This window comes from Apaloderma vittatum, unplaced genomic scaffold (genome assembly GCF_000703405.1).
Source record: "Apaloderma vittatum isolate BGI_N311 unplaced genomic scaffold, ASM70340v1 scaffold7870, whole genome shotgun sequence".
Taxonomy (NCBI): Eukaryota; Metazoa; Chordata; class Aves; order Trogoniformes; family Trogonidae; genus Apaloderma; species Apaloderma vittatum.
The window spans coordinates 1-11,630 of record NW_009696115.1 but is presented as its reverse complement, the minus strand read 5'-3'; the positions used below and the strand labels follow the sequence as shown (position 1 = coordinate 11,630).

At 43.0% G+C, this 11,630-nt stretch overlaps 1 protein-coding gene across 1 annotated transcript in view; it reads right to left on the bottom strand.

The window, feature by feature from the left end:
- The window catches only part of PITPNB (phosphatidylinositol transfer protein, beta), a gene marked incomplete at its 5' end in the record, with an annotated part of 17,237 nt that extends 6,835 nt beyond the window's left edge, over positions 1-10,402 (bottom strand). Inside the window, 8 exon segments of the mRNA XM_009873542.1 lie at positions 1,238-1,315; positions 5,862-5,910; positions 5,912-5,937; positions 7,039-7,113; positions 8,293-8,300; positions 8,868-8,959; positions 9,458-9,603; positions 10,372-10,402. Coding sequence (XP_009871844.1) covers positions 1,238-1,315; positions 5,862-5,910; positions 5,912-5,937; positions 7,039-7,113; positions 8,293-8,300; positions 8,868-8,959; positions 9,458-9,603; positions 10,372-10,402 — 505 coding nt within the window.
- Between the last annotated feature and the right edge of the window lie 1,228 nt (positions 10,403-11,630).

The following is an 11,630-nucleotide window of genomic DNA, read 5'->3' as shown; positions in this document are numbered from 1 at the left end:
CTGGCCTCGGCGGGCGGGCGCTGCCGTACGCTGCCTCTCCCACCCACAGCGTCAGAGGGTGGGTCCTTACCCACGTAACTTCTAGTCGTGGGGTATTATTTGCAGGTTCGTTTTTGCGTCATGAATTGCAGACCCTATGGCTGCTGCTACGCTAAAAACAGCGAGAGAGTGTCTTCATCAATGGCGGGAGGCGGCCGTGAGGCCAGCTCAAGCTCTGCTCCCAACAGCACCCGGCAGCAGCTCCAGCGCAAAGACTTTGCGTGGCAGAAAGATCCGCAGAACTAAGGGAAATTCAGGAGACGCCCACCAGCATTTCCGACAGGCCCAAGGTTTCTGTCATAGTTCCTACAGCCAAACAATTCTGAAGCACCTGTAGCATCATACACAGTGAGTTTCCTGCAATTCATCCATAACACAAGAGCCCGCATCACATCCGCGGTCTAACAAAGCGTGCTAGGTTACACCAAGCCTTGTAAAAGAGGAAGGAAAAATAAGGAAGGAAAAAATCCCAAACAAACAAAAAATGGTAGCTTAAAAAACCATAAAAATCTGTGTTTGGCTTGAATAACAAGCAATTACCATAAGAAGACCAAGAATTGACTAGATGATCTTTTGAGGTCCCTTCCAACCCTTAACATTCTGTAATTTTTATTCTTTGTATCTGAAACAAACTTCAAAGTAGAAATCCTTTACAGCATTTCTAAGCCAGCCTTCTTTTAACCATGGAATGGACAACTCATGTTGGTCACGCACACAGTCAAAAGATTTACTGTGAGATAGATCGAACACAAAGATCTTGGTGAACACGCATATGTATTTAATACAGACTTGTTATCACAAATACTCATCACCAGCGAGCACTTCAATGAAAACCAATTATCCTAGGAAGACTGATGTTCTATTCATGAGCAAAAACCAAAGTGCTGCTGTTGTCTGGTGCTCCCAAGCAACACAAGTCTCTGTCTGGGCATCAGTAAAAGGACAGAACTAGAGGGAACACAGAAATTCAGTGCCGCCAGCTCCAGGCATTCAACTGCTTGGTTTCTATCAGGAAGCAGGAGCAGACAGGACCTTTGCTTACTAACACACGTGGAATTTCAACTGAATACAAAAAAGAAAAGTATTCAGTTTCTGGCCTCTGTTTTAAGGCTAGCATTGCTAGTGCCACTCTCTAAGGAACTGTGAACTTTTTCTGCTGATAAAGACTTCATAAGGTTGTAGTATCAGTTCTCAGTACCTTCCAGTTTGGCCCCAAAGGTCCTCTCTTTGTCTTAACTGATTGGAATAATGCAGGGTCTTCATCAGCTTTGTAGTCCTATAACGTAAAAAAAAAAAAAAAAAAAGAGTCAGAAAGACCCCAGAGCTTCAATATCCCATTGTATAACGCTTCTGCTCAAGACCCCCAGAGTGATTCTCCCGAGTGCCCTGGAGCAGGACGGGCGGAGCACATTTGAGAGCCTGATTTCAGTTTGTGTCGAAGGCTCCATCACACTCGCTCAGGCGCTGCCCATCACCAGCCGTGCGCGCTCTCTGGTTTTATGATGGCAGCACACTGTAGCTGCCTGCGAGCTCAGGATTTTCTTGTGCTGCACACTCTGCGACACAGCACTATCCTGTCGGGTTCGTAAACTTTTGAGGGGAAGAGTAAAGCAGTAATACAGAAAGGAGCGTGCTCATATTCTCCAGGCTGCAGTGTATTTCCACTCCTGAGAACGCAGAACAGAATGGAAGAAGGTGTGAGCTAACTTGCAAAATCAGAAACTGCGCCGTATCGCCCGTGAGACGTGCCCAGGGTAGACGTGGAGCAGCAGTCCAAGAGGTGCTGCTTCACGGGGACCTCCTGCGCACAGGTCAGGAAGAAGCTAGTGTTGATAAAATCAAAAATGACAAATGTTTCCCACATATGGATCCACTTAATTTTACTGAGGAGGGAGGTATGAAAATGATCATTTGCTAAAGATGCTACTTTGGGAATTAGGAAAGGATTAAAAATTGTGTAACTGAGAACACGCATGGTCTACACAATGTATGAAAAACATCAACCTAAGATCACCACCACACTCATGCAACCAAGGAGAGTGGTAAAAGTTTAAGTTGCTTTAAAGCAGAACACATGCTTGGTGGGTGCTACAAAAAAACCCAAGAAAGTTTAGCATAGTTTAAGATCTCATTTTCAAAAACAAATTTCAAGGACAAAATCTGCAGAAGACAGAGTGAAAGGAACGCCCCCAGAAAGCAGCTACTGGCATTTCCCTATCCTGCATCAGAGAGCTGTCACAAGGCATCACCTCTGCAGAGTGCTGCTAAGATGCATTAAAACTACACCTTTACCTTTCTGATGCATCCCCTTATATTAAAAATTAAATATTACCAGTTGCACAATAAGTGTAACTTAAAAAAACGGCTCTCCCTATATTAAAACTGAAACAGAGATGTCTCTCCTGAGATACTGAAATCAGGCAGGTAACCCTGGGGTGCAGCAGCAGTGTGCTTCAGGGTACTGCTTCCCTCAGACAACTGAGTTACAAAGCTCCCGGAGGTGAAGGCATGAACATAAGCACATGCACACCCCGCCCCAACATTGCAGCTTCATAGAGCAGGAACTGTCAGAGGCAGCTACAGAGCAGACCGCTCAAATTTCAAGCTCTTGGTGTCCAGTAGCAGCCGCTTCACGGAAGGGTGCGAAGGGCCCAGGGCAGAGCTGTCTCTCTGAGCAGGGAGCAGTTCAGTCCTCCCTGTTCCGTGGTTTTTTTCTGGAAAGGTTATAAACTCTTCTGTTACAGAGGATCATGTAACCGGCTACTCCTCTCCATTTTTACTCTTGGTCTCAGTTGTACCCTGTGGTAATTAGAGACTAATGAATTATGAACTGTGCAGAAGTATCGCCCTCTCCCATTGTTCTGAAGGGGTTTCCTATTTATTCCCCATATTTATTCACCAGGAAAAACCCAAATAAACCTGGGAAATACAATCCACACAAAGGAATTCCAATCAGCTTTCCTCAGCTCTCCCCAAACAGCTCCATTTCCCTATTTTTCATGTTTAACTCGGGTAACTTGTATTTCAGATGGCCCCAGTGCATATACCACTGAGAAGCTACTCTATGGACTCATTGTTTCAGCTCTGTACCAGAGCCCAGGACTAGCATGCTCATTCTCAAATCTAGGTTCTTCTATCAGTACGGAAGAACCACGGTTACTTTTAGACTGACATTTCAAACACATAGAGCAAGGCCATACAAATTAGTTATTAAGGTCTTCATAACCATTTTGACATTTACAATGCACTTTTTGTAAGCCAGATGGAACTGGAAAATCCAGGAGAATCAGATTTTGCTTACAGAAAATCAGCTGTTATCCTCTGATGCTCTCTCCTCCCCAATTCTTTCTCATTATTCCCAGTTCTCTGAATGCACCTACCTGCACCACACATTAAAATAGGCTGAAGAAACCTTTTAATAGATTTTCCCAGTCATTCTGTGATTAATATATCTGGAAGGCCTATCTACATATGCTTGGTTTATGTTGTGGAATTATTCGACCAGACACCATAGGGACCCCCTATGATAGGATGTTCCCAGCCATCCAACTTCTCACTGCTCAAGGACACTGGGAAAAAGCACTTAGAACCTACATATAAGCACAGATGGAAACACTGAGGGTTAAAAAAATGTTATCTACCAGTAAAATGTAGGAATTAAAACAAAAATTCAAAGAAAATGATGAGTCATGGTAAAGTTTTCTATGCTAGAGACCAGACCACATACAGAAGCTCTGAACCAAGACCCTTCAGGACTCAGTTAACCCAAATCCTGTTAAGGACAGAAAAAAACCTCTGTCTACATTAAAGTCTAGATGGACAAGAGAGCATTGTAGGAACTCTTCTCAATACACAAACCCTACCAGCATGCAAGGAAGAAGGCTGGACTGGAGCCAAAGTACAAATAAACAACTGTTCTTTACAGAGTTTAAGGAAAATATCTGTGCAGCAAGAGCTTAACTCCTGACAGCAACAAGTCCTTCTTAGGAAGAAAACCAGGCGGCTGTTGGAAGAAATATTACAGCTAAAAACCCCTAAAGCCCTCTTGAAAGCTAGACAGGCAAAACATCATTATGCAGCAGCATAACAATACAGAGGAGCTAAAAACCATTTCAAAGAAATACACAAATACCATCCCATCGGCAGTTTCTGCTCAAAATCTCAATATAATATGCATGAGTGCAACAAACTGTTACAAAGAATTGTTTGGAGGGACTGTGAACTGCACACAATAAAGTAATAATCGCTAAGCTTCTGGCTTAGCAATATGGTCGTTCTAGATGCCTATCACACGACAAATTAAGCCTGAAACGGGAGACATCTACCTATGTGAAAAGCAGCTCTTTCGCTCAGGAATCTTTTAACACTCGTACAGACTGCAGAAGAAGAGCACTTCCTATGTTCCATTCTATTTCTTCAAACTGCAGAACAAGGGATAGTATTTACTGCACAGCACAGAGAAAATCTACCTCTTGAAAGGTGTGCTTTAAGTAATTTCACTGATTTGTATAAAATTGTACTTTTAGAACTTTGTTTCGGGCAATGTCATGAAGATCCACAACAACCTAGAACAAGAAATTTCATTTCTTCATCGTACAAAAATAGCTATAAACCTGATTTCAATTTCTTTGTTTTCACTTCACTCTAGTTTCTTACAAATTGTTTCCAAAAATGTAGTCTCTTCTGATGTTAATTGAATGTTCATGTCCGCTTATGCTTTAAAAAGGCTTACTCTCCTGGGAAGTGACTTTTATATACAAATCACATAAAGCTACACAGGCTGTACGCTGGAGATGATTAAGAGAGGGCAGGGTTAAATTTGTATCTAAAGAAAGCCACAGATGTCGGCCAAATTACTTCTATACATACTTAAACGAGCACGAGTTAGCATATGCATGCCATTAATATCAAAGAAATTCCCTATTTTTATATTTATGCTGACTGTAGTTCTGAATCCAAAGTAACTGCTTGCGCAAGGTTTGCTCACTGAACAAAAGGATAAATCTCGAATATATGAAAAATTTTATCAAAGTTGCTGGATCTTATAAATGTAGTCCCATTCTTTCAGTCATACGGTTAGCCAGGACAGTACTTTTGAGTTGCTTTTCCAAGGAAAACGATGGCTGAGAAAATAAACGTACAAACAAACCCTTCCTTTGGCAATGCTGACTATTCCTTTCCCTTAAAAAGAAACGGGTACACCAAGAAACCCACCCAGCCACTTAGAAAGGTAATTCCCAAACAACAAGCATCAAAAGAAATGGCAGAGGCACAGTGACTCCAGCGTGAACTAGTGACTGCTCTAGCAGCACTGAATAAAGACAAAGAAACTGTAGGAAAAGAACCTCGGGGCAAACGGAACAAGCAGACACCAGCGAATGCTTCCACAGAGACCTCTGTTTTCCAAAACCAGCAGCCTCCTCGGAAGGCACGGAGCAAGCAGGCAGACGAGGGCAATGTTGTCACTACGCTGCAGCTGAACTTCCAAAGAAAATTCCTCAAGTTCCACTGCCTGAACCTCGTAAAGATATTAGCATAAACAAAAAGTCTCTCTCATCTCTCTCACGGAGTCATAAGCAGTACCAAGAGAGAAAACAAAGGCCAGAAACTGCAGATTTTCATAACAGAAGAGACTACAAGCATGTAGAGAGTTTCTGCTAACAAGCGCTTAACTGCCCGAATGAATGATTCTACTCCAGACAGTTTTCATTTATCTGTTGGGGAAAATCCAAACCATTTTAGTTTATTCACAGTCATCATGAGGCATCGTTGGGACTAGCTGCACGCTCTGCCCACATCCCCATAGCAGAACATCTACTTACTCCTGGTTCTACTTGAGTTCGATCTGCAATGTCAATATGGACAACTTCTCCACGTGTTAGGATCTAAATTGTGCACCTGCAAAAAGAGAAAAAGTTGTGACTCCCAGGCTGTCACCCAACACAGTGGGGCACTTCACGCAGTATCGATGAGTGCCCCGGGATTTTTCTGGACTTCATAAAGGCAACGTTCTCCAAACCTATCCCCTCTTCCTCTGTCTTTCTCCAAGGTAGTTACAGTTTCATTTACCCACTATCTAATTTTGAACCAGCCCAAGCTCTTCACGTCTCATGCATTCAGAAAATCTGGATTTTAAGATACTTTCATCACATTCATTAGCGCTAATGAAATCAAGCACTCATCAGAAACATCACCCATTCAGTAATCTGCAAGAGCTTTTTGGTCTAGAAGGAAGCTGTGTAAATTCCAAAGTGCAAACCCGGCACATCTCAATGACCTGACGAAATCCAGCAGGGCTGCCTCTAACACGGAGCAGAAGCAGCGCGTGCGGTACGAAGGCGCAGCCGGCTCCCGCCATGCTCTGCCAGGCAGCCCTCGCCTCGCAGCCTCTGCCCGGGAAACGCTCTCCTCTGCAGCACGCCCAGTGCTACAGTCCATCCAAACACTGAAAACTCACTGACAACGACCCCTTTGTGGATGGTTTATAAATATGTTTGCCACTACAGATCACAAAATCTCGTGAAGAGACCTGTGAAGCAAATCTACTGCCTGTGGAGGAAAACAAGAGTATCCCCAGAGTGGAAAATTTACAGAAGCAGCTGCGATACGTAACTCCACAGAAGTGTTCACAGATAAACTCCTCATGAAACCTGTCATGAAACCTGTTTTCAAACAAACTTGTCAGCCTAAGTAGCAGTAGCATGTCTAAGATAAAAGCACGTGAAATAAAAAAGAACTTATGAAATATTTATTTAAATATCTGAGTGAGAATCAAGCACCTGCCTTGGCCTCAACACAAGAAACAAAAACCTTTTTTGTTTTTTGCATCTCATTAGGTGAGACAACCTGGCCACCTTGTTTTTCTTCGTTTATATTAATCATTGGTAGGGCTTTAACTTTATGCAGCACTTGGCTACCACTACCAGGAACAGAATACTTCATCTGGATGACTACGTGCTGCAAACGTTACTAATGCTCGGTATCTGAGTCTCAACTCACGTTTTCTGACGTCCCCAAATCTGGTTTATGCCAGGTCTCAATTTTTATGAAGAAGTCATCTTTCATGTATTCATTCTGTAAGGATTAAAATCAGAAAGTATGAGTCTGAGTACACCTCTCTGCTTAAAGTTGAGATAAATGGTATTTACACATAAGTCGCTACCAAGCCTTGACTAGCAACATGTTTATTTAAATTCTAAAAGAAACAGCCCCTTACCTACACACAGAAATAGGTACAATTGAGGTAACTTGTATCTAAATTGTTAAGTATCAGCTACAGCAGTAAGTATTAAATTAAAATCAGTCATATTGGAGAAATCCAAATCTAACTGTGCATACAAACAGAAGTAACACTGTCATTTACTATCCTTCTTCCTGAACCTTGAAATTCTTTACCTCTGTGTTCAAGTAATTTTCAAGTTGTTAATATTGTAGTTAGTGGAAAACAACTAAAATATATTCGCATGATGTTTTCACTATGTGAGACTATCCTGAGGCAGGGGCAATAGCTGATAAACACCAGGTGTTACTGGATAGCACAGTTACGACCATAAAGGTCCAGCTACCACTAAATTGTATGTTTGAAGACCATCCCGGAACACTTGTAACTCCACCCACCAGGGTGCGATGCATCCTCCCAGTGACAGTCTACATGAAGCTTGCAAGCAAGCAGATAAAGCAACTTAACATTAAACTTAGAAGCTTCCTTGAACAGGTCACCAAAACGTATATACAGGGAAACAGTCTTAACCGTCTCTTTCCCACTCAACTTAAATAAAACCCCAAAACCCCAGCCCCTAGATCCATTCAGATTCTCGGCTAACCCGTGTCAGCTGAGCCAGTGCTTCACTGGACACAAGTGGGATCTCACACAGTTAGGGACTGATTTAACTTCATTGCTCTTCCTGCACTCAAGAGTCTAGAAACCTCCAATCTGGCATGTTTTGTTTTTTTTCCTTTTTTAGCATTACATCTTACCAGGACAGACATTATGCAGCTGTGATGGTAAGTAAAGGCATAAAATAAGATGTAGAAAATGAAAGCATTTCTCTGACAAATTACAGTTCTTTCTAATTATAGCCACGTGCAGAGTAATAAAGTAACAATAAGCCATGTGCCAGAAACTCTTTTATATTTGGCAAGGTATATATAAAAGGCTTGAGCTAGCTTGTTAGAGTCAATTGCAGCCATAAAATGAGATAAAACACAAATTAAACAACCCAGCACAGGGCAGATAGCAATTCAAATACTCACTGTCACAACTGGTCGTTGGAAACACACACCATGAAAAGGAAAAGGAAACACAAAGTGTTATTAGATACAATCGTTTCTGACAAGTCTCCCACAGGACAATTGCTTCACAGTACGAGAAACGTTCAAAATCAGTCCAACGGCATTTGTCTGCATCGTCAGCAGAGCTCAGCAGACTTTGACTTGCCAGCCTTAACCTTAGAAGTTCATTACAAGATACTTTGAACTGCTCAACAGAAACACAAAAGAAACAGAGCCTTCTTTTAGAACTCACACAATTAAAAGTATTACATAAAGCAGTCACCTTATTCTAACAGATTCTAAGAGGCTCAGTTCTAGACTGTTACAGAATTGCCCCTTCATCTCACCGCAGGTACTGAGACTCTGCAGGAACCAGGAAACTGCTCCACCGAGGCTGCTCTTCAGAAGCAGCTCTCCTGTTCAGAAGAGGAGCCCTCGCAAGTGCAACATCAAAATCCAAAACATATTTTCCACTGGATGGCACCCTCTTCTCCTGGACCATTAAAGACCATCCCTTGACTAAACATCAACAGCCGAAAATGCAACAGGAGACCTACTTGTCCTACAGTAGGGGTACGCGTTCCAAGCCTTCTCGTGGAACACCAGGGAGCCCTCTGGAGCAATCATCCTCACAAACCCAGGGACTTTACTGCGAAAAACAAACATGGACAACATTTTCAAGTGTGCCACCTGAAATTCCTCACTGATTCTTTCCACGCTACGTAAGCATGCTACGTAAGCACTTTAAAGGTTATAATGTACGAGTTACCTATAGTTAGATGTGCAGGAACTCCAACAATGTTACTGATCACAAAATAATTAACGAAAAAAGACCCAAAAACCAGGGGAGGTGGTAATGAGAAAACAGAGTGAGCTAAAAATTAATTTTGGAAGAACTACGATCACGACATAAGCTGTGCTTTCTTTTCTACTCATGGATTGGACGTTTTGCATGGTTCCCATTACTCTATCCCACATATTTAAAATTCACTGTATTTTACATGTTCTCCCACTCACCAGAGCATTTGCTCAAAATTCAGAAAAAGACAAGTACCCCAGAACAGTAAATAATGGAAGGCTGCCCTCACTTTTAAACATTTCTTGCCCAACACCAGGTGACTGTAATACGTATCAATGTTTTTCTCACCTCTTTAAATGATAGATTTTGTGAGTATATTGTCCCTTCTCGCCATCCTTTTCATAAGGCTCATTTTTTAAGACTTGAATTCCTTCACCACCTCCTGTTTCATTTTTGCTAGCTTCTGCCACAGAATAAAGTTGCCCGACCTGATACTGAAAAGTTAAGAGAAGTAAAATTCCAATGTTAAAGTTAGCCAGAACTTTTGCTGCGTTAAACATTTAGCTGTTTGCAGTGAAAATCCGGTAGTACAAGCAAACTTTTCAGGAAAGTAAAACACACCATATAAAACAATACCAAAGGATGACAATGTGCTGGCGAAACACTAGGTCTGTAATCAGCTTGTTTGGCATTAACGCCGCACCTTGGTGTAGCGTACGAACCACAGTATTCTGCATCTCCCTCATCCTGAAAGCCAGGCACATAGGTCGTTCTTAATTGTATAAAAGAAATGTACTTTGCAGTTTATAGAGTTTGGAATTACTGATTTTCAGCTCTGAGCCTCCCAAATTCATACTTATAAGCAACCAGATACTCATGAGACCCATAAAATGCTGACCATAGAAGCAAGCAAGCACAACATCTTCCCCCGAGGGTGGTTGGGGCACCAGAGCTACCACGGCTCTTATTTCAATGTACCTCAGCCTGCGCCTCCATCAGCAGGTTTTTGCTGCGGCGCAGAATTACACAACTTTCTTTTCTTGCTTGTAAGAGCTGGGGTGGCTCAGGTTCTTTGCCTGCAGGCCTCTGCCTCCTTCGACACCCACCAATGGGGAGAGGTGAGCTCTGCTCCGCCCGAGCGGTGACTTACCAGCAGGGACAGTGCGGGACATGTTTGGATCCAGGCTAGTCGGCTTTAAATGAGACACCAACACCTTCCCACCCATCACCCCAAAGCAAAAGCAGGTTGGATGAGGACATACCTCTTGCACTGAGCAAGGTAAAACCACTCGGCTGAAAGAAGAAAAGAGCAAATTCAACAAAATGAACAATTAGGCTTTATCCGCAGATAACAAACTTGTACAAAGGCATTCAAGGACGAAGTGCCAAAATGAGTTATTTCAAGTTTTCTTTTGAGAAGTACCCTGTGACAGTGAGGCTGCGTGGATGCAATGCAACAAACCCAAGGAAAATTCAATGACAGATAATTAAGAAAGGAAAAAAAAAGCAGTTAATGTCAGAAGCTGCGGAGAAGAGCCACAAAATCCAGGATTTCCTTCCAGCTCTGCCGTAACTTTGTACTGTGCTGAATTTGCTCAAACTTCGAGGCACGAGCCTTCTTCTCACGCCAAGTAGTCCCACCTGCACAATTTCAAGGCACAAATGTGTAGGCCCTCAGAGCCCATGAATTTTGGATCTTAGGGCAGTTATGATCGCTCAAAAAGCAACCACAGCTCATATCCCGTTTAGGGGGCAGAAGCAAGTGCGTTTTAGGGCACCAGTTCAGTTCTGACACAACGTGTTGCACAGCTGACAGCAGCGCCAGGGGGTGCAGAAGCTGATTTTCCACAGCAACAGCAGTTTCATTTTCACCTTACAGAAAAAAACGGACAAAGGCAATGCAAATTGACACCACAGAACAACTGCACCACTCCCAGGGTTTTACAGGTGATGCTCACTGACAGCGCCTCACGGCCACTAAGGTTCAACCCAACACAACCACCCTGAAAGCATAAATAGAAATTAAGCCTGTTCGCTGCTCTAGAAAGGAAAAAAAATTGGAGTGAGCCGACTCAACGCTCGCCACTCTGTTCGCACGTTGTGATCAGCGAGTTTCCTACGTTCTTGGTCAGGTACTACTCTGAGAGTAACTTCAGCAGCTCGAGTGCCCTGCACAGCAGTAAACGCAGCGGCCTGGGGATTAAATTCAGTCTTGCAGCTTCCACGCAACATCTTTATCTCTTACTGGATAAAGACTTTTCTACTTTAGTCTGCCGTGTGCCTCAGTGAAACAGTTTTCATAGAATCGCAGAACGTCTTAGGTTGGAAGGGACCTTAGGGATCATCTAATCCAGCCTCCCTGCCACGGGAGGTTTTACCTAAACTGTGAAACCTGCAGAGACAAACTGAGCAAAACAAAACCAGCCTCAGATGTCGGCAGATGTCAGGCCGGAAGCAGAGCTGGGCGCTCAAATAAAGGACACATTCGCCTCGGTAAAACACCGGCCCCGCGAGGGGCGCC